We start from the raw sequence: 23,573 nt of genomic DNA on the forward strand, positions 1-23,573 counted from the left end.
TTGTTTGGTTTTGTTTTAAGAAAATGCCCCTGTTTTTGAGTGGTGCATGCAACCACTCCAAGGAACAGCAATGTCCCTATGTCCCTCCCTATGTCCTAACCTATGTCCCTATGTCACAATGTTAGAGTACCAGTAGGGGCAAAAGTGCCACTGTTGTGCTAGAAACAGAGAGAGAGAGAGATAGTGTTGCACTGTTGCCTGCTAATTACAGGGAGAGAGAGAGAGATATATAGCTGTCTGCTAAATGCTAATTCCCCCACACAGTAACTCTGTCATTTCTCGACTGTTTCGGACGCGGGCGGCTCGCCGGAACCAGACTGGCAACCTGGGCACGTTCCTGTGGGTCTGGAAGTTCCGGGGACCCACCGGAGACCACCACACAGAGTTGCACCACTCAGTTCACACGGGTGTGATTTTTAAGTCCAATCCTGGCATGCATCTCATTTATTTGTAGCGACATGTCAGAGACGTGTGTCTGTTTTCCTAGTTCTATAAGTAGATTGCCAGCTTTAAACACTTAGGCCTACTGTAATAAAAACAGACCTGGGGTTGCAACTGTCCTTGGACTTGGACTGTATTTCCAAGTACAAAGTTCTCCCCAGAATAATGCCGGGGTTCAGGTGACCATCTTCAAGAAACCAAACCAACAAACCATTAATGGTTTGTTGGTTTGGTATTCTTTGGTTTTGATATTCTTTAAATTGTTTTGAGAGGGGAAAAAGCTGCTATTTGTCCCAAAGTGACTGCAAAAGATTGCTGCTATTTGTTTCAAAAAGCTTTATACCCTGTATATACCATGTATATAATGATGCAATGTGACTTAGCTCTGTTTACACAATGCTGTACCCCCTCCAACTGTATCTAATTTCCCTATTTTCAACTGTTTTATTGTATTTTTACATTTTATTTGGCAATTTAAATGTATGTTTAAACATACGTTTAAATCGCCAATGCAAGTGTTATCATGCCAATAAAGCTCATTTGAATTGAACATTTGAATTTATATTATTTCTGGAGGCCACTAACTGGGAAAACACGTTGAAGGGACTTACAATGAAGTTTTTAGGTAATTTGTTGATACACATTGTTTCGTAGGATACATATGACTTAAATGTTAAATCTACAACTGTAGGTCGCATGTTACTTACATTATGTGATGTAATATCTGCTTTTGTTGCTTTCTTTTATCAGTTTTGTAATCTGGTACATACTGTATATATTGTTCTGATTCCCTAGTTCATTGTTGTCACTAGTTGTAGCCTAGAATTGATTGATTGAATGAAAACTTTATAACTAGAAATGCACTAGTCCCCCCATCCCACTTGTCCCACACAAGCGATACTGGAGTACTGGGTTAGCAACTTACTACTTGAGTTTCTATTAAATGCCTTGATGTCATATTCGACCATAGGCCTATTGGCTATCATTTATAAACTCCTCTGGTGTCTCACATTTTGTTTTAAAATCATGCTTTATTTTTATGTTTATGCTATTTTAACAGGCTTAAAAACACATCTTGCAGGAAGAGACAATGAGAGAGGTTTACAACAGAAGGCCAACTATTAGGGGCTAACTATATATATATATTTGAACACTGAATTGCCTGTCATCAGTCGCAATGTGGGACAGGGTCTCAAAATGTGGGACGCCTGAAAAGTCTTGGAAATGAGGGACTGTCCCACGCAAAGAGGGACATCTGGTCACCCTCCCTTTTGGTCTCCTGCATGATATGTGTTTTCTCAGGGCAATTTTGAAAGAAACCAGTGTTACACATCCTTTAATGGAATGGATGGCATTCTATATTTTGGAGGCAGAGCAGAGAGTAGGCTACTAGAATGAGTATTTTCCAATGTTTATTCTAAATTTGGGTGGTACCAGATCGTTGTCGCTCCCTCCAGTGTTATGGCTTCGACTTTGTCTTAAATACCAATCTCAGTTCTATTTGCTTAACCCTGTCTTACCTTGAGCCATCCCAAACTAGCAGAGTGTGTTTGAATTAGGTGGGAAGAGAAGAAGAGAAGAAGTAGTCGTATTGGTTTGTTTTGGAGGTCTGAAGGCCATGACAGCCAGGCACAACAGTGTAACAAATGCATACTTTGGCAGTCTTTGTTTGACACCACCCTTTATTAAATGAAACAATGAGAACCTTTATTACATTTAGGCATTTATTCAGCGATCTGATATCAGATATCAAGTGAACCGACCATATGGGGGGGACTTAATTCCACCAGGCTCTGATGAGGCTGTTCTTGACGTTCAGCAGAGGTACAGATATATTATGTCATGCCACTGGATTGTGGAATTACTGGCTTTTGGAGAATGTACCGACACTGAAGCCAGTCACAAACTAAACTATAGGCATGACTACTAATGGTGTGGTACGAGGCGTCACAAAAACAGCTCCCGTAGGATTTTTGTGCTAAAAAAAATCACTTATAGTTACTACACCACTGGTAAGGGGGAGGGGGCAGTCAAATCCAGGCATGGCAACACATGTTGTATGTAACTCATTCTGCTTCTTTGAGGCCATGACTCAATAACAACACAATATCAGAATAATAAACGTGTGGATGCCCAGAGGATAAGTCCCTCTCCTGTCCAACCCTGGGATGCTGCAATATTAGAATACTTTATTAGATAGAAAAGTAAACAACCATGTGATGTGGTACAGTAAGACATCAAAACTAAAAGGATAACACAAAAAGTGTTATCCTGGGGGGACCCCATCCCACACAAGCGATACTGGAGTGCGGTGGAAACTGGAAAGCCTGGTGAGGCGAGGTTACCAGTGGGCGGGGCTTCTTTCAACCAGCTGATAGCGCCGTCTGCTCTGTGATTGGTCCAAACGGACCAACCGACGGCGTTCCTCAAGAGGGAAACATTTTCAAATCCATTTTGCAGCACAACAGAGAGTTCAACCAGAGTCGACTCTTCTTCAATCTCAGTTTGTTTGGACAACACAATGCAACGGCCAGGGTGAGAAACAAAGCAGTTGTATTATCTTTTCAACGAAATCACATGTAATGTATGATTCGTCACTAACTAACGCACTTTTATTTGTAAATAGTTGGAGCTAACGGTTGCTAATGCTATTTGCTAACGTACAGTACACTCTCGAACTAGCTTAGCCGTTAGCTCGCTGGCTAGTATCAAGTCTAGTAGTCTACTAATCTAGAGAACTAGCAAGTCAGATACGGTAGCTCTGTTCACACAAAGCTGTACCCCCTGTATATATTTTGATTGTTTTGTCACTTACTTTGGCTAGCCGAAGATTTAGACTCTTGTAGATGTATTTAGAATTGATAAATACATCTACGAGAGTCTGCTATAAACGTATGAAAGGCTAAGGCAGGCAGGCAACGGATGTTTTCCATTCCACACCGGTTATTCCGGTTGGCTTGTTCTGGCACTGCAGACATAATTAGAGCAACCTTTTCAGGCCGCTACCCTCCAACATAATTTGACTTGGGGAGCAGTGGGGACCCCCCCCAAAATAATCATATTTGAACGTGAATGTACTATGGACCCACCACCATAACTTTTCCACCAGTTGGTCCCCAATACAATTCAGTTCTTTTTGGTTCTTAGTCCATGAGCCAGAGCTTCAAAATTGGAACGTTAATTATGAATTGAGTGGGCAAAACCTATAACTAATATTAAATTGTTTAATACTTCAATCAATCAATATAAGTAAATTGCTATGCTATTTCTATCTTTGAATCAGAATGTGCAGAACGGCATGTCTGTTTATTTCACTCATACTAACAACACAACACACACCCCCACTTCCTTATTTCCCCCGAAACCCTTGCCCACTCTCTTAGGGTGAATTATGTCCCTAGAAAGTCACTACACATCCACCAATGTAGGAATAGCAAGTAAGACGAATTGCTATTTCTATCTTTGAATCAGAATGTGCAGAACGGCACGTCTGTTTTATTTCACACTCTTCACTCATACCAACAACACAACACACACACCCCCACTAACCCACTTCCTTGTTTCCCCCGGAATCCCCGCCCACTCTCTTAGGCCTGACTCACACCTTCACAACAGATTGATGTATAGCTGATGCATGCGAAGGTGTGAGTGAAGCCTTCGGCCTCACTCACACGTTGCATCTAGCATACAACATTGATGCATGCTAGATGTAAGCAAAGGGTTTGGTTACATCTTGTCCCAATGCATTTCCAGTCGGAGTCACATGGCTTGTTGACACAACATTTGTGTTGTACGGCTTTTGGCTGTGTTTCGACTGCCCCCTCCCCCTCATACAACAAAAAAATTGTGTCAAACCATGTGACTCCAATTGGAAATTAATTGCGAGCTTGCATCAGTCAATAAGTCTTATGCATCAGCTATACATCAATCTGTTGTGAAGGTGTGAGTCAGGCCGAAGGCTTCACTCACACCTTTCAATCTAGCATACAACATTGATGCATGCTAGATGTAAGCAAAGGGTTTGTTTACATCGTGTAATGGGTTTGTTTACAAAGGGGTTAAGAGTTGTAGGAGTTGAGGAGTTACAGGTAACGTTAACTTACGTTACACATCTAGATCCATGTTGCCTCTAAAACCATCTTTACTCTTCTACAGAAAAGGTAAAACTCCACGGAGGCATGGCCAAAAGAAGACCTCCAACACAGAGAAAGACCCAGTTGGCGTAAGTTCACAACAAGACATCTTCACTCTGCTCTTGTATTAATCTTAAGCTGTCTTCTTGTCAAATAAAAAAACAAAATAAGTGTTCTGGAATTTTATTCAATAATACAATTTAAGCGCGGTGTTTCTCTGTGTAGGTGTACTGCCGTATACGTCCACTGGGGGCAGAGGACGTGGAATGTTGTATTGAGATGATCAGCAACAGCACCATTCAGCTCCACCCTCCCGATGGCCTCAAAGCGAACCGCAACGGGGAGTTTAAAGAGGTATGACGGTCTAATGCAGCGATTCCCACACTTTTCAGGTCGAGACCCAAAAGAGAGATCATTAGACGTTTGCCCGGCCGGGACCCAAACTAGTGAAAATAGCCAATCTACAAGCTTGCAACGTATTGCTTCACGCCATGTTGCAAGATTGTAGATTGGCTATTTTCACTACTTCTTCATCTATATATATTTTTTTATCCATGTAATATCTTAGATAAGGTTGTTTTTTGTTTTTCTCAAATTAAGTCGTGACCCATAAAAATAGGCTTGTCGTGACCCACAAATGGGTCCTGAGTCCTGACCCACTGTTTGGGGAAACTGTTTTGGTAACATGATCTAGTCCAGTGGCGTTCATATTTCATAATGCTTGTTCTTCTCTTTGTATTTGTCAGACGCAGTACTCCTTCAAAAAGGTGTTTGGCATCAAAACCACTCAAATGGAGCTGTTTGAAGATGTGTCCATGCCGCTGGTCGAGGATCTCATTCGTTGTAAGAATGGTAAGCGAGCAGAAGCAGAACGTTGTGTTCAAGTATTTGAAAATGTTACTTCTGATTCTGATGAGTTTTAAGGATCAAAATACTGAATTGGCATATTGCTTGTTTCACACAGGCTCATCGATTTTCTCTGTCGCCACAACTGATTTCACAGTCATTTGGATTTTATAGAAGTGAGCATGTCTTCTATAGAAGCATGTCATTTACGGTGTCTTGTAGATGGCCTATTTTTTGGTTATTCGTTATTTTAAGTGAAAATCCTAATGACCTCAGATATTTCATAACATTCTTCAACTGGTACTGTATGTATGTACATCACAATTCTACACATTGTGCTAATTGTTTATGAAACAGTGTGTGGTGGGCTAGTCCTTTCACAGATTAGATTAACAAACATTTGGTGGGATTTTATTTTGCTTTAATCCATATTCCCTGCACAGGTCTGCTCTTTACATATGGCGTCACGGGAAGTGGCAAGACCTTCACCATGACCGGCTACCCTGGGGAAGGCGGACTGCTTCCTCGTGTGCTAGACATGCTGTTCAACAGCATCGGCCCCTTGCAGGCCAAGAGATTTGTAAGGATTCATTCAATTGTATTTTAATGTTGTTGATCTCAAGTACTAGTAGTGAATATTTTGACCTTGGTGTGAACATTTGCTTGTCGTCCCCGTCAGGTCTTCAAGCCGGACGATAAGAACGGGATGGAGATCCAGAATCAAGTTGACGCCCTCCTGGAGAGACAGAAGAGAGAGAGTCAACCGCTGCCGCCCAAAACGCCCTCCTCAAGGTAGTGATTTTATTCACTGTTTTAAAGAGTATTTTTGCTCAGTTCTGCGTTGGACAGGAAAGCATAGGGAGAGAGGTCGCTGAGGACAGGATTGAATACCTCTGATCTAATGTTCTTTTTGTAACACTGTGTGGTACTGCATTCTACAACCATGACACCACTGGCTATTAGACAATAGCAGATATACAAGCTCACAGTGCATCACTTCGTGCCGTGCTACAAACTTTACATCTACTGTTTTAGACAACTTGATCAATCTTGAAAGTGTGAGAACTATTGATTTTGAAAGTATTTGTAGAATCGGCCATAGGTCTTAATGGGTTAACGGTCAGATCTAGACAATTGTACATGAGGCTGTGTGTGTGATATATTTGGTTCTGCGTTTCAGACAAAAGGCGGACCCAGAGTTTGCAGACATGATCAGCCCAGAAGAAGCGTGCAAATCCTCAAGTGTGGATGAAGACAGTTGTTACAGCGTCTTTGTGTCTTACATCGAGATCTACAACAACTACATATATGATCTCCTGGAAGAGACGCCATTTGACCCCATCAGACCAAAGTAAGCACGGACTGGGTTAGGGTGTATTTTTCAAACACCAATTATGGCTCATAATAGAGGGCGGGTCATGATCATACCCGGAAGATATGCGGGAACGCCTACTGAGTGGCAAAATACTACAAACAGAAAAGTCCCACTCACTTTATGCATGTGCAGATTGTTCATCTTTTGTTCATGATTGCAGGTACACAGAGTCAGAAGTTTTATCACTCGCCTCGTGCACATATAATATATGCTGATATACGTAATTGTGGTGAATCCATACTGTATACAACTATGTTTCACCTGAAAGCCTGGTAAAAGGTGTGGTAGATTAATGTTTTGCTGTGCATTCCTGGGATTATGGCACATGGTTTAGTTAAATTCTGACATTGTCCAGGGGCTCAGTCAGTCACTCATATTTGATACAGTCTGTCCCTGGTGAAAAATGTACTAATTCGGTGGCGGTAACTGTATCGCTTTCTCGCCGTCAGTTGATTTCTTCATATCCATATGTGTCAAACCACCGGGGTTATGTTTGGAATACAGTTTATATTTCACGCAATATCAAACAATAAGTCTATGGCAAAACCCAGATAGAATAGAATTACGTCAGACTTTGTTGTGCAATAGTATTTGGGTTGAAAAATCCTATTTGTTTTTACTAGGTGGCTTGGTGGAGGAACACCTGTACGGAACACTGAGTTCATGTATGTCACCAGTGAATAATGCATTACTGTTGTGTGTATCCTAGTTGTAACGTCTTGCCTGTAGCTGACATTTCAAATGGCTCCTACTCCACTAATAGACTTCCACCCATTCCCCCCTCATCCAACATCCAGGCTGTATGTAGCATATTTAAGTCGCTTATTTATTAGCCCTCTGCTTACTCTTCATTAATGAGCTATTTTTCATTTGGATTGGAGACTGCTTATGCTTCCTTGAATGCCTGTGCAAGTGTGCAGTGTCTGGAGTTTTTCAGTATGCATGTTGTGCGTCTACCAATTGCCCTGACTTTACAACGGATATTTCAGTTTGCAACTTTGAGATGAACTAACTTTCAACATTTTCATGGCATGACTCAGCAAAGACACATTGTTGAAAAGCATGTTCTAAACTTAATGCATGTTAATAACTGTTTTCAGAGCGCCACAGTCCAAAATTCTGCGTGAAGATCAGAACCACAACATGTATGTGTCCGGCTGTACAGAGGTTGAGGTGAAATCCACAGAGGAGGCTTTTGAAGTCTTCTGGAAGGGTGAGCCTCTCATAACTACTTGGCTAATGTCAATTAAAGTCAAAGTAGAATTCCGGTGTAAAGTAACGTTTTATCTTAATCTGATGTTATATCCAATAATGAGGTGAAAAATTACATAACATCCCCAGCTCTGACCGTGCACTCTGGGTCTTAGGCTAAATCACTTATTTTGATCGCTCATTTCATTTTGTTTTCCTACACATCTGTCTTTAATAATGAACAAACTACAAAGTCATTACAGTGTTTTGTCCGAAAGGGGCTTCTGTAACACGGCGAATGAGCCTAAAGCCCAAACCACACCAATGAGTTGCATTGGTGTGGTTGACCTTAAAAACCGCTTTGTCTCGTCCCTTTTGTGTGGTTTGGGCTTTAGAACCAGCGCGCAATGCTCGGAGCTGCGATAAACTCCTGTGAATGTATTTTTTTCCCTCTACCACTGGTTGTTGGATATAATACAATGGATAGCGCTGGTCTGGAATTCTCCTTTAACCTGCATTTGTTGGTCATACAGGGTCAATACCATTCTATACTAAAACAAATAATGCGTACGGCATGTTAACGGTTTGCTGTTTTCCAGGTCAAAAGAAAAGAAGAATTGCGAACACGCAGCTCAACCGCGAGTCCTCTCGCTCCCACAGTGTGTTCACAGTCAAACTGGCCCAGGCACCACTCGACGCAGATGGGGATCACATTCTCCAGGTGAACACAGACGTTCCCATTTCTGTCCAACAAACATAAAATGGTTTTGATTTGGGTATCTCGCACTCGTAACTGTAGCTAGTGACTGCAGTCACCACAAATCTTTTATTTTATTTCAGCCACTTGGATTCTATAGAAGCCTTCTATGAAAGCATGTCATGCACCAAAAAATAGCCCATTTGTTGATCGGCTATTTTCGGTACAATAAACATGAATGGTCTCAGACATTTCATAAAATCAAAGGTTAAAAGCCTCAATCTATGATTTCTTCAACTGGTCAACATTTTCACTCACTTTATTTTGCTTCATTCCACGATTGCAGGATAAGAACCAGGTGAACGTGAGTCAGCTGTGTCTGGTGGATCTAGCGGGAAGTGAGCGCACCAGCAGGACCAGAGCCGAGGGCAGCCGCCTCCGTGAAGCCGGTCAGTTCACCGTGTGCATCGTTGAATGTACCTACATGCCACTGTAGACCAGGGGTCTTCAACGTCTTTCAGGCCATGGACCCCTCGGTTGACAGAGAGATGAACCATAGAGTTTCATCGTTTGACAGCACGATCATAGTGTATTTTGGATTCATGTTGATTTGTATTTTCAGACATTCGTCGCTCTTTTATCCATTACACCAAACCTCTTTGCCGACAATAGCGATCTACAAGCTCACAACGTGCGGCGTTGTGAGCTTGTAAATCTGCTATTTTTGGCTAAAGTTCTCCTTAGACTATGGATGGTTCAGGTGGTTAATCTAACAAGTATTTGGACCCATTGTAGTAACTCTGAGGACAGCCTGTTGAAGAGCCCTACTGTAGACTATTAAGTGACATGCCTGTCGTGATGTCCCAAATACAGGCAACATCAACCAATCTCTGATGACACTACGCACGTGCATAGAGGTTCTGCGAGAGAACCAGATGTGTGGGACAAATAAGGTTGGTTTTCGTATATTTTGTTTATATTAACGTTCTCTTGGTTATCTCTCAGTAAATGTGGTTCTCACTAACTGAGCCTCCTCTTCTGAGCAGATGGTGCCATACAGAGACTCAAAAGTCACACATCTGTTCAAGAATTACTTTGACGGTGAAGGAAAGGTCAGGATGGTGGTGTGCGTCAATCCCAAAGCGGATGATTATGAAGAAACGATGGTAAGACTGAAATCTTCTGAACGTTTGTTAAAATCAACATGAAGTTGTACTTCACTACTATATATTATAGTCGCTGTCCTGCAGAAACCACCTCAATTTTTCATTATTGTCTCGATAAATCAATACTATTGAACACCCTTTCTGCACAGTGTTGGTCAAAAAATATTGAAGCAAATGGAAAGCATTAAATGAACAAAACCAGCTAACTCCAATAGATCCGTGAATCTGAGCAGTTAAAATGACAAATTTGATAATTGATAGCAGTTCTCATTGGTTGCCATGTTTTGGGTTGTAGCTGGTCATGCGTTTTGCAGAGATGACACAGGAAGTGGAAGTAGCCCGGCCAGTAGACCGTCCCATCTGTGTGCTTGCTTCTGGACGTCGACACAGGAACCAGGCCTTCAAGGAGGAGCTGTCACGCAATCTGGACGAGCGGGGGGGACCCATCAACCCTGGTAATGTGCTTCTAAAAACTGTAACGTTAGCTGGGAACAGTGCATTTATCTAGAAAGTCTAGAAACATTTTAGAGACGCACTTGCGAGCCTTATTAATTTCATTAATTCTATACTGGATTAAAGTTCTCAGCCGCCACGACTGATTTCAGTTATTTGGATTCCATAGAAGCCAACATGTCTTCATCAAATCTTAATAGTCTTGGATATTTTGTTTGTCTAAAAGCAAAGATTTAAAGCCTCAATCTGTGATTTCTTCACCTGGAGGAAAATGTTACTAAAACATAACTTATATATATTACACCTCCCCCTGGCCAGCCGGGGCGCCTGATGGAGGGGAAAGGAACTGGTCGGAATAACGTGTCCCTTCCACGCGCTACGTCTGGCCGGGGAAATTCCCCTCTGTCAGGTGAAAAGAAGCAGCTTGGATTCCTCATGCATAGAAGGAGGCATGAGGTCAGTCCGCTGCCCCCCCAGGCTGGCAGAGGAAGTGTAGCGCCCAGGATTACATTAGATAATTGGCACTGGGTGAAAAGAAAACTGGGTTACAAAATTGTGGGATAATTTTTTTTTAAATTAAAACATAACTTATTGTGTTAATTGTAAGGATGTTAATAGTTGTTTTTTTTTACAATTTTATTTATACAATTTCAGGTTCAAAGACAAGACATACTTTACAAACAATCACATCACACACACATATATGTACATAAACCCTTAAGGATGTTAATAGTTAATCGATTAATCGCAGTCACACATTTACAGGTTTACTGCCACCTGCTGGACGTAAATCCAAATCCAATATCAATAATAAAGCTTATCTGGCGGAGAATTCCGCCAAAAGCGGAAGGTTATTACATTCCTTATGGCGGAGCGTTTCGCCAAAAGTAGGGAGTAGGTTGGGAGTGGCTTATTGTCTGTATCCGCCAGTAACAGTCTGTCCCTGTTACAACCCCTGGGAGATGGATGCTGAGGTGGAGCGCCACACCTACCATCAGCTCCCACTAGTACTTACAACAATTATCAGCTCCCAGTACTTGCAGCACGACTTGCCGCACCCAGGCCGTGCTACTAACACGCTGAGTTGGCGGTGCCCATATCGAACCCACTACAATGTTCTCCAAAGGCGAGACGCTGCGAGAGCTCTACCGAATGAGCTACCCAGACACTAATACACAAACATTTTGCTTTATTTTGCTTGAATCCATATGTTCACTGTTAACAGATGACCCAACATTGCTGACTCAGCTCATGGACAGCCTTCCTCCCCTGCCTCCATGTGAGCTGGTGGACCCGGCAGATGACCAGACGTTGCCTCGTCTCATAGAAGTTCTAGAGCGAAGGATTCACATCCGCCAAATGATGAGTGAGCAGTTCAAGAACAGAGGTAAGGATCTGCAGCTCTGGTATTGTGAATTCTATGCTACTGCTATAGCCTCTGCCCTAACAGCTTTGTCTGGATTATCTGGATACGTCACAGTCATCATGTTGAGGTCTTTGTGTTTGCTTCAAAACCATGTTGTTTACTTCATAGTAATGTTGTCTTTGTGATTATTTCATAGTCACTATGTTGAGGTCTTTGTGCTTACTTCATCATAGTAACCAACTAACCATGTTGTTTTCTTCAGTCTCCATGTTGCGGTCCATGCAACAAGACTTTGACAGCCTCAGTGCCACTAAGGAGAACTACCTTCATGAGCAGAGAGCCAAGCTGGAAGAGAAAGACAAAATCATGTCGAATCAGAAGGCTGAGATGGAACGATTGGAGAAGAAATCCAAAATGCTGGAATACAAGGTTTGCTCCTTTTTCTGTAATCTACTCAAGTACTCATCCTTTAGCCTGCCATGCTACTTTTATTATTTATTATTTTTAACCCATTCAGGACGGGAACCCCTTTTGGGGTTCTTGACTGTGCTATGTACTGTATAGTAACATGACTTTTGTGATTTTTGGAATAAATATCTGTTTTTCAGAAGAGGCGTTTTTAGAATCTGGCTCAGTCCTAAATATAAGCCTGCATAATTCCAAAAAGAAAATGGATCTTAATCTGTAGTAGTTAAAACATTTGCAATTAATTATTTTGTATAGTTTTTGTTTACAACTTGGACACTTTGTAATAAAATGCTTGTCGTCGTCCAGATCGACATCCTGCAGAAGACCACCAATATATATGAAGAGGACAAGCGTTCGCTGCAGCAGGAGCTGGAGACGCGCGAGCAGAGGCTGCAGACGGAGTGCGGTGAGAGGAGGCGCATGGAGCAGCGCATGCAGGGCATGGTCGTCGACACCAAGATGAAGTGGGAGAAGGAGTGTGTAAGTTGACCCTGATGGTGACATGGTGTATTTTTAACCACAGATGGTTTGAATTCAAATATTGATAATTTGAGTTTTGGGGATGGGGTGTGTCAGAATATTCTCACTAAACTGAATAGAAACCCACAAACCTAATGTGTGTCACCTTCTTTTTGGTGATAAACAAAACCAAAAAGCCCAAAGTATTCTTGATGTAACCATGGATGGGACGATATGAAAATGAAATGTTGCGATTATATTACTGTAGCAAAAAATTACAGTGATTAACAACATTATCACGATAATCAAAATAGGCTTATCATTTAAAATGCCATTTTTGTTAACCACTTGAATCACCACGTGTCGACTGAAATAAGAGTGTACCAAGTGTGCTCTTCAAAGGTCTGTTTTTATCAAATACAGAAGGTTTACGTGGTACTGAATTTGCAGCTTAACAAAAGTTAATTCATACTATAGTACATGACAATTTCACCATACAGTTGAATCTCTGAGATACGATTCTTGTGAGAGTTTCTATAATCACTATAAGCAATGGCGATCATCGACGACTCGGTGTAACGCAGGTTAAAGTACTGGAGACTACTGTTTGCAAGGCATTCTGGGAGATGTTAAAAGTAAAACCACTGAATGCATTGTGCGTGATCCTCACGTCCACAGGACAGGAGAGTGAATGCTAAGCAGTTGGAGATGCAGAACAAACTGTGGGTCAAAGATGAGAAGTTGAAGCAGCTGAAGGCCATCGTGACGGAGGGCAGCGGCGGCACTCCCATCGAACTAGAAACGCCCAAGAGACCGGCCAGAGAGAGAGACCGCAATGCCCCGCCGCAAAAGAAGAGGTCCGGCTCGCCGACAGCCACACCCGTGAGTCATTTGTTGTATTTTGCGTTTATTTTGTAATTGATTTCAAAGGGTGTCTGTTCGTTACGTAAATGTTGTAGGATTACAGTGATGTTGACCCGCTTTCAGTGTAACAAGTACCGCCGGGACCGTGGGTGATCATTCAAGTGGGTCCCAGCCTGGGAGATTTTGTCGTTTTTTGGGACCAATTGTAGTATCTCAAAATTTAACGCATAGCCTAAAATCCCAAATTTAAAAACATCCATTTTGTAAAACTACCATGTCTTGTTTTAAACTTTGCCATAATTTCCAAATTGATTGCCTGTTTCAGCTTGACCTACGGTCTGTGAATCCCTTTGAATCAATTAAAATGCCATTGTGTGATTGGAGTGATGTGCACATTCAGTGCAGCAATCCATCCAGTCAGGGTTTGTCTTTCTGCATGGCGGTCAGCAAGGGAGAGCTGGAACTTGCTGTAAGTTGTACGCTTGCAATATTGCAAAGCCCAGTGGCTAGACTGTTGGAGAGGCCTGGAGACTCATTTTATTTTTGCCACTTTATTTCCATATTCCAGACAGTATGTACATTTGTACAACAGTATATTCAATATGGAATAATCATTGACTGCCCTATTCCTGCATCCCGTCCTGGATGTTGCAACGTTTCAGCCCCGGCCAGATGTTACCCCTTGTGTATGTGCAGTTTGTCTCTGAGAGTTCATCAGGGTGAAACAATAAGTTGTGTGTTATGTGTCAGACGCAGGAATAGGATGCGTATCGTTCAACATACTATTTGATATTGGCATCTTTGTGTGTAAGTCGCAATTTTGCATGAACCTCAGCGTCTATTCTGCTTCATTCCATTTCATTTTACTTTAACATGATTTCTCTTTGAGGAAAACCCATCTATCTTCAATACTTGACTCTCTTCAGTGTGTATTTTGACAGCAAATTTAGATTTCCTTTTAGTCTTTAGAATAAAATTTAATTTAGTTTTAGTCATATTTTAGTCATCTGAAAGGTTTTAGTCTAGTTTTAGTCGACTAATTATTTTAAGATTTTCGCCAACTAAATCTACAGTTGATTTTGTCGACAAAATGTATGTTGACAGGCCTTGATAGTGTCGTAATGGCTGAGTTTACAGTTTACACTTGGTTGTCTGCTGAAAGTAGCAGATCTAGATTAGATATTTTCAGAGTGCAACCAAAAGCATACAAAATGACTTGTGTTAAAGTTCTACTGGTTCTCTTCTCTACTAGTCCGTCCCTAACATTAAGTCTTACTTTTAGTCATAGCTTAGTTTTCATTTAGTATTCCTCTGTGGAAAAAAGGTATTCAAAAGACATTCTCGTCATAGTTTTAGTCGACGCGAAATCAACACTGCTCCCCTTCCTTCACTCACTTTTTTTAGGACACGATCAGCCAATCTCCTTTCTGCCAAACCCCATCCAGCCTTAGAGCAGGTCAGGAGCCCCACCACCACCACCCCACCACCACCACCTGCTCCACCTCCACCACCTCTACAAGTAGTCTCTCAGTAGCCTCTGTCATCTCTCACTGGGAGCAGAAGCTCCCGCTAGACCCCACCACCAGACAGGGAACCCCTCAGTACGGCAGCAGCAGCGTGGGCCGCAGGAGAGGCCAGCGCTGGGCTACAGACACCGGGTCAGAGACCCCTGGCACTGGCAGACCCCATGCTGCCCACGGGCTGAACCTAGAGTCAGGTCCCAGGGTTAGTAGTCAGTTTTACTATTTCAGTGGTTCTCAAAATGTATTTATTTTTTGATGGTTATGCCTGCAAACTTTTTCATTGTTACAATACAACCTTACATTTATGCAGAGAGTCAGTATTAGTCACGGAGGAAAACGTGAGAAAATAGCAGTTTCCATTAGACAGATTGAAAATATCTTCAGCCTCAGCATTTAACGACTTGAACCCCAACATCCCTATTCTGGGGGGGTAATTCAACAAAAAATACTTATAACTTGCACAAATAAATTGCATTAAACAGTGCTGCCGGGCAGGTCTTTGCGCAACCGCTCCGTCATTTAGATATATGCCAATGCTGTTTGGCCAATCAAAATAGCTAAACAGCATTGGCCAAGCCTCCATGTCTTAAGTCAAGTCATAAGACTTAGCAAAATAGGGCCCAGAGGGTCTAAGTGGTTAAACTGAAGGGATATTGACACATTTCAAATATTGTCAAAGTTTTCTGTGTCAACCCTGGATCTAGCCCTAGCACCCTAGGGTGCTACTTTGAGAACCACTGCTATAGAATGTCCACTTTTACGGCGTGTTCTTTGTAGTCTGCCTTTTTATGTAAAATGCATCCATAGTACAGCAAGTAGATGCATGAGTTCTTGTTTTGATCATGTTGGTGACATTCTTAAAACTGCTTTTATAGTTGTGGTAGGGCAGACTGCGCTGCCATGCTTGTAGAACCTCTAGTCATGCATCTATAGCTGCCGTACATGTATCTGAATAGTACCTACCTACCTTCATGATTCTGAATAGTACATACCTTCATGATTCTGAATAGTACATACAGGTACCTTCATGATTCTAACTGGAAAACTGGGTGCTCGATCCTTAATGTAGATCAGTGGTTTTCAACCCTTCATGTCAAGGTCCATTATTTATTCGGCATTTCAGCCATGACCACCATTTGATGAGATTTAGCCTCTCAGAACCAAAACTAATATAAAACGAATATATTGTTATAGTTGGATAATATTTTGTCCACAATTCCATTCTGTATTGATGTGGTACCATTAGGAAAGACACAATGCAAATGTTGATCACAATTCTTCTACATTATCTAATTGTGTAAATTATTGCCCTAATGTTTGACAATTGTTTAACTCGAGAGCGTAAAAAAATTATTTTATACTCAAGAGTTTGAGATCTTACAAGGGTCCATTTGGTTACCAACTATCATTTAGCTGGGGACCACCTGGAACTGCCTTAAGGACCACTGTTGAAAACCACTGAATTAGACGATAATAAAGAAGACAAGGACTGTACTCCAAATGTACTTTTTACTACTAGTGCCATGTAGATGTTTTGGGGGAATAATGCCCTTCCTCAGCTTGTACAATGCATTGGTAATTTCACAAACGATGGACCCTGGTCGGTGGGTCAAGATGTCCACAGCTAGCAGAACCGGAAGCTATAAACGCAACGCATAATGTAGGTTTAGTACAGCACCAAACAGTTTCTTCAAGTTAGTCATGTTCCCCATTTCTCAAAATGCCATTTGATGTATTTGGCTGTTATTGAGATGTAACTACTACTATTGATGATTTCTATAAAATTATTCAAGCTGCACCACTTTCACCTTTCAGAATCACGCTTTCTTCTAATCTAATCCAAGAACAATATGAAAATGAACGTGTTGCTGGAGGATTAAGCACTTCTCTCTTTGAACACTTCTTGGTGTCTTGATACGACTAAAAGTACTCTTAATTTGGAACCCAAAAGTGTTTACTATTCATTCAGTTCATGCTGTAGATCTTCCAGTAATGCCGACATTCTCAATTCACCAGCATTAACTAACGCTTGCTAAACACCGGCAGTAGTTAGGGCTGTCACAATTGCAACATTTAAGTTGATTAATTGTCATGGTTCCGATAAACTATTTAATTGTGTCATGGAATTGAACATGAATAAAACGTGAAATGCAATAAAACATGCAGATATGGCTAATAGCTTAAAATAAATTATATACGTTTTAATACATTTTATAGTTCAATTAAAAATTGCAAAATGGCTGATGTAGGCCAGCTATATTTATGCTTTTTTATGTCTGAAAAAACAGAAGATTATGACAATAATTGTGATTACCTGAATGTAATAATTGTGACAGGTCTACACACAAGCCGTAGCTACTAACTCCACTAAACCCACTTCTCTTGCCTATAATCATGTGAAATTAATTTGCCTGGTTTTTCTTTCTCACTTGGGTTTGATTTGGTGTTCGCCACCACTAGACTGCGCTACCGGTCCGTCCGCACCACAGACGCTCGCACTCGGCGGGTGCTGGGGAGAAATGGGTAGACCACACGCCTGCTTCTAATTTGGACCTAGGCACTGTGCTGCAGCCAATCTTACCCAATGCAATCAAGGTGTCGGCCGCCAGCGAGAAAGCGCTGTCAAAATGCCACAAATATGTGCTCACACACCAGGAGCTCGCCTCCGATGGCGAGATTGAGACCAGGTTGATAAAGGTAAAAGAAATGGCACAATTTTTTATTTTGACACTTCTTCTGGGGGACTTAATCTTTGTTTTGATTTTTGGTACGCTTCATTTTAATGCTTTTAGGTCCATTATTTATTCAGCATTTGTCTGAGATTTGGCCTTTCCGACCCGCAATGTAAAATATTTTGTTGTCGACTTGTCGTTGGATGATTTTGTCCACAGTTTCATGCTGTATTTAACCACAAATGTTCAAAATAGTAATTATTCTATGTCCTCTAATTTTGTAGACTTCTTGTAAGTAATGCAGATGTTTAAGAATAATTGAACTCTTGAGAGAGTAAAATGAAACCAAATGGACCCAGACAAGTGAAAATAGAAGATCTACAAGCTCACAATGCATCGCTTTGCCCTGCATTGTGTGTGAGCTTGTAGGTCAGCTATTTTCCACTACTACTCCACTACTAAGTGCCAACCAATCAGTGCATTATATCACAAAACAACATACAAGCTAAAACAAAACACACATGACTTCTTGTTATTGCACAACCCCAGCAGCATAATGCACAAACATGTAATTTCATCTGTTATCGCACAACAAACCCTTATTGTACTTTAAGATAGCAGATAAAAAAAACTAAAAGTGTCGCAGTAACAGATAATTTTTTAGCAGCATTGAGTGCAACTACCGCTGTGGGATAGAAGCTGTTACTGAATCTGTTGGTCTTGGACTTGATCACTCTGTACCGTCTGCCTGATGGCAGCAGTTCAAACAGTGAGTGAGCGGGGTGGGAAGTGTCTGAAATCCAGGGTTCATTTTACACTGTCAAGAGTTCAAGATTGAATAAGATCCATTTGGTTACTCCGTCATTTAGCTGGGGACCGTAATGTACTGTATTTTTGTTGTCTCTCTCTTATCTTGAGTGTGTTTTCATCCTCAGGGAGACGTGTTCAAAACCAGAGGTGGTGGTCAGTGTGTTCAGTTTACTGACATTGAGACGTTGAGACAGGAATCGGCAACTGCTCCAAGGTACAATATTAAATGAAGGCATGCCATTTCTATGTAAGAAAGTAGTAGGACACTTTCTTTGCAGGATGTATTCCTTATCATAGTCTCAAGTCTCAACTATTCCACACTGTATGAATGCTAGTATATAGTCTGGAATTACACCTCACCAATGTGAGCAAGGAAGCTGGCATTTCAGTTCACAAAAATATATATTTTTAAATATCTTTAACTCCTGCTATACAGTATATTTTGCTCATGATCAGAGCTTCCACGCTCCAGACTGAATGACTGGAAACATTTGAAAATTGAGGGAGGCAAAAGTCTGGCTGCGTGAAACTATACTCGTCATGCCTCAACTTGAAATACAGGTGCATTTAACACCACTTGAGTTTAAATGGTGCAGCAGCACACGGCTGCTTAAAAGGTTTTCATTTCCCAGTGGGTTGATAGACATTTCGTAATTAATGTATAAATACCCGGAGGTCTCATAGTGAATGTGGAATGGATAATATTTTATCAATACATTTGGTTAAGGTTAGGCACGGTAAATAATTATGGTAAGATGTCAAAACTCACTAGATGGTTTTTTCCCCCCTCCCTTTTCTTTCCCGTCAGTCGCAAGAGGAGATCAGGGTCTGGAGATTGTCCTGCAGGCGATATCAATGAAAATGTGGTAAGCAGTCCACTTTTACTTTTTAATAAATGTGTTTTTACACTCAAAGGAGCACAGTTGAGGCCTAAAATACCTGTTTTCTACACAACTCGTTTGTTTAGGCAACTGTTAGCCTGTCCTTCCATCTGCTTTTAAATATATTCTCTATTGTTTTAATGAGCATGTCTTTGTGTAACATGCATTTTTTTGTCTCTCACTCAAATAGATTCCACTCTCCAGTATAATTGCAGCTCAGGGCTATCAAAAGTAAGTGCCTCCGGCTCCAAATACATGTACTAATACACGGTTTCCCAAAAAGTGGGTTGGGACCAACAATAATAAGAAATGTATTATATAAAATAATACATATTTCATAAATTAATGATTTTTCTAAAGAATAAATGATCTACAAGCTCACAAAGCAGCATGAAGCGTTGCCTTGTGAGCTTGCACTGCTATTTTAACTAGTTTGGGTCCTGGCAGGCCAATGTCAAATTTGTTTGTGCTTGATTGTGCTTGAGCTAAAAAAAGTTTGGGAAACACTGTACTAATATATAATTATGTACAGTAGGTGGGAAACGGAATTTAACTTCATGTACCTGCAGTTATGAACAATAATGCAATATCTTAAACTGTTCTGTTTCATTCTTCCAGGCGCAGAAAACCTTAGATTGATGCAGTCAACGGACACAAGAAGCCTTCCTTGTCTTGTATTTTTCCATTCCCCTTTTTGTCTAGTTAAATATAAGACATGATTTAAATGCTGGATATTTTATTGCAACAGCAAGGTATACTAGTATACCTCACTGAAAACAATGCATCTTTTTGTTTGACTTTTTTAATCGCACAAAATATTTTTCTAGGTATATCAGCACCTGCATCTTAGTAGATTTGTATATAACCATTACATTATTGTACTTGCTGTCGTTTATCCATACCCAAAGACTTTATTAAGGAATGCTATATTTTGATGCCAGTTTGTCAAAGAACATTAGCTCAATATGTCCTATTTGATGCCTCAATAAAGTTTAGCTTTGTTACATAGTAATGCACTTGGTTTTTAATTATTTTAATTGAGTTTGAGCTGTCTTTGATAACAGACTTTTTGGCAAGCAAATTGTTTCACTTCTTTGCCAATTTCAGTGTAGGCTAATATTATGTGTATTGTGCGTCGGGGCACCCACCATATTTAAGTGATCAGACATCTTTGGGAACTTGTGTAGGGATGAGACTATATAAAAATTACAGGTCAACGATTATTATAGCAAAAACCAGTGAGTTAAATAAGAGCGTACCAAATATGCTCTTTACAAGTCTAGATGTATAGAGGGTGTGGTACTGAATCTGCAGCTCCATAAAAGCTCATTTATCCTAGTGTAGGACAATTGCACAATAAACTAAAATGTCTGCACTGTGATTATTGTGAGCGTTTTTATCACGATAAACCATAACTATTATCGTCCCATCCCTAAACTTGTTTGAGGGCCAGGGACCCATTCAAATGTGACTGACCCTGCGACTGACTGAAGATCCATCGCCCCACTGGATTCATTTGGCAGTGGATGCTTGAGAAGTCATGATGGTGAGATCACAGCTTTTCAGATTCATCATTGTTCTAGCATGATGAGCTTTCATCGATGTCTAACAAAATCTGAAAGTGCTGTGATTGCTTTGTAGTAAATTAAAGCTTCGCTGGGGAATGGCTTTGATAAGAAGTCTGAGATTTATCATTTCTTCCCCATTAGCAGGGTTCTCAAGTAGAGCGGTTTTAATAAGCGTATCTGATTATAATTTGTAGTACAGATTTCCGGTCCCTTTTATCTACTTACCAAAGGCTTTGGAGTCAACACAGGAGTAGAAAAAAAGGCGGCGATCTGAGCACTCAAAATGGTTTAGAAATGAGAGGGTGGATAAATATCAATTACTTTATTTAGAAAAGTTAAAAACAGCAAACATGTTTCGACTCACAGGAGTCTTCATCAGGGCAGGTAACCCTGCAGGCCAGGGCAGGCCTCATCTTTTTTTTTCTTTGTTTATTTTCACAGAAGCATTATTTAAATACTGGAGTTGAGAAATGAAGTGGTGCCATTAACAGCTTTTCTTAATAAACCCCGCAAGTATAATGTACAAGAATAATTACATTGAATTTTCACCCCAAAGAAGGGGGACAAAGGACAACAGAAAACAAAACAAACAAACCTTAAAAACAGGATCAATAAAAGTTGAAAAATAAAAGGCAGACAAAAACAGACAAAACAGTACACAACATCCGACAAACAATTACAAGTACATAATACATCCATAATCAGCATTAACATCACAGTATACTTTTAAATCAAAAGTCCAGCAGACCTCACACATCCTCAAGCAGAGACGGATTCAATTTCTGAATGAATTGGCCTAATTCTTAAATCATTTTGAGTACTCTGGTCGCTGCCTTTCCCCCCCAGTATTCCAATCCCACTATGTAGCACCAGTACACTTTATTTTTTACTTTTTTGCACCTCCATCGAGCACCTGGTTGACTCGTTGTGGCTTTGGAGTAGTTTTGAAGATGATTGGAAATGGACAAGGAGAGTCTGGATATAAAATGTAAAAAATAAATACATTTTTGATTCAAGACTACAAAGGTCAGCTACATACGTCTTCTAGAATTGCTGGCCACAGTGCATGGCCAGCCATATAGCAACACCTATATTTGAAAGTATTGGGTCTGAGAGGCTAAATCTCATCAAATGGTTCCATGGTCTGTGGCTCAAATGCTGAATAAATAATGGACCTTGATATGAACAAGAATTTATCAATTAATTACCAGCTGCTGCCTTATATCTCCAGAATTGTGCTATGACATGTAAATATCTGTATTTATGTATGTGGAAACAACATGATCTGTCCAGGTGAATGTAACTGTAAGAGTGTAGGCTATATGGAACCAAAGGACCCTTTTATAACTATAAACTGTGAGACTTCATGTAAAAATGGACTGTTATGGGTCAATTTGGTTGTATTAGTACACTCAGATAGGCCATTCCCCAAACCATTATATGTTGCACCTCATCTCATGCACAGCTGTCTGTTGTAGTGTTGACATTGGCTTGGCAGGTATTAAAGAACATCTCTCATATGTGTCAAAATCGTGGGGGTCCCCACGGAGGTCGGCAGTCTGTGTGGGGGTTCGTGGGTACAGCAGGGGTCTTTGACTTTTGTTTCATAAATGTAGTGTCTGATGGTTTGACTTCATGACATTCAGCTAGCATCCCATGGCTGAGAAGTTGGCTAGAGGCAAAAAGTGGCTGGTTACCTATAGAGACGAGGCAGCCAAAAATTAGCCATTTGTCAATGTCCACCAGAGGGTGCTGAAGAGGCTCAACCAAGCATCAGCAGGTGAACATTTTATTATTTTAAGTTTGTAGAATAAGCACAGTTCGAGGAAATCACAGTTCAGTTCAAGGTCTGCTAAGACGATTGAAATACCCATAGAAGCACTAAGGCATGTTTACCACCCAGGGAAATGGATGCACGGCAGGCACAGCCATCAGCGCCTGCAACAAAAGGGAGACATCCACCATGCATATGATGCCTTAAATCTAGATGCCGACAGCCGCACATGGGGAGCCCTTCTTTTAACTTGACTTTGTAACTTTCTCAGGTCACTTCCCAGTGATTGAAAAGCAACCAGAGTTATGTCGGGTCTGTTTAGGCCGGGGTGGGGAGCACACTTGTTCGGGTTCCTGTTAAAGGACCACTTCACCACTTTTCAACCTATCTTCATATAATATGTCCTCACCAATAATCATGATAAATTGGCATGATTTCTTTCTACTCAGTCTGTCTCATAGGAGGATTGAAATACCCATAGAAGCACTAAGGCATGTTTACATTGGAGTCCTCCATTTTCAGTTCATCAGGAGATTTAATGACATAGACTATACAGTACTATGCAAAAAACAACATATACACGGTTATAAATCAAAGGGAAAACTATGTTCAGTAGAGGGACACACTATAATTGTGTTGAAGTCTGTAGTTGTGGTGTCTAGCATCTTTCTCAGATCACCACTGTAAATAACCTTTTCATCCACGGCACCCTAAGACAGTGACAAAACAAATTCACGGAACGTAGCGAATCATGTATTTGTTTCCATTAGGACAGATTGAAAATAGAGTTGTTCCGATACCATTTTTCTCAGACAGAGTACTCGTACCATTTTTATTTCATTGTCATGCCTTGTACTTGTAATGATACTGTAATGTTCAATTACAA

General features: G+C 40.8%; 1 protein-coding gene across 6 annotated transcripts; it reads left to right on the forward strand.

Annotated features, from left to right (window-relative positions):
• Nucleotides 1-2,879: 2,879 nt before the first annotated feature.
• On the forward strand, nucleotides 2,880-20,320 carry LOC308326845 (kinesin-like protein KIF23). Of its 6 annotated transcripts, XM_080779885.1 has the most exons (24): nucleotides 2,880-2,976; nucleotides 4,597-4,663; nucleotides 4,800-4,928; nucleotides 5,321-5,426; nucleotides 5,864-6,000; nucleotides 6,100-6,212; nucleotides 6,601-6,771; nucleotides 7,419-7,460; nucleotides 7,896-8,008; nucleotides 8,586-8,707; nucleotides 9,030-9,132; nucleotides 9,557-9,636; nucleotides 9,730-9,849; nucleotides 10,145-10,304; nucleotides 11,528-11,689; nucleotides 11,931-12,097; nucleotides 12,443-12,616; nucleotides 13,274-13,477; nucleotides 14,864-15,184; nucleotides 17,443-17,679; nucleotides 18,590-18,678; nucleotides 19,273-19,330; nucleotides 19,536-19,576; nucleotides 19,964-20,320. In XM_080779885.1, exons 1-24 carry the CDS (start codon nucleotides 2,963-2,965, stop codon nucleotides 19,977-19,979), a joined length of 2,946 nt encoding a protein of 981 aa, XP_080636011.1. In that variant the 5' UTR covers nucleotides 2,880-2,962; the 3' UTR covers nucleotides 19,980-20,320. The 6 variants fall into 6 exon arrangements, with proteins under 6 accessions (XP_080636011.1, XP_080636013.1, XP_080636014.1 ...); XM_080779887.1 differs by lacking the exon at nucleotides 17,443-17,679; XM_080779888.1 differs by lacking the exon at nucleotides 14,864-15,184.
• Nucleotides 20,321-23,573: the final 3,253 nt, after the last annotated feature.

This window comes from Protomyctophum bolini, assembly GCF_963924005.1.
Source record: "Protomyctophum bolini genome assembly, chromosome: 1".
Taxonomy (NCBI): domain Eukaryota; kingdom Metazoa; phylum Chordata; class Actinopteri; order Myctophiformes; family Myctophidae; genus Protomyctophum; species Protomyctophum bolini.

What these genes read in the sequence shown, in the direction of transcription:
- LOC308326845 (XM_080779885.1), top strand. An exon ending in AGATGTGTGGGACAAATAAG is followed by an intron (nt 9,637 to 9,729) that starts GTTGGTTTTCGT and finishes TCTTCTGAGCAG; the next exon opens with ATGGTGCCATACAGAGACTC. An exon ending in GCGATATCAATGAAAATGTG is followed by an intron (nt 19,331 to 19,535) that starts GTAAGCAGTCCA and finishes TCACTCAAATAG; the next exon opens with ATTCCACTCTCCAGTATAAT.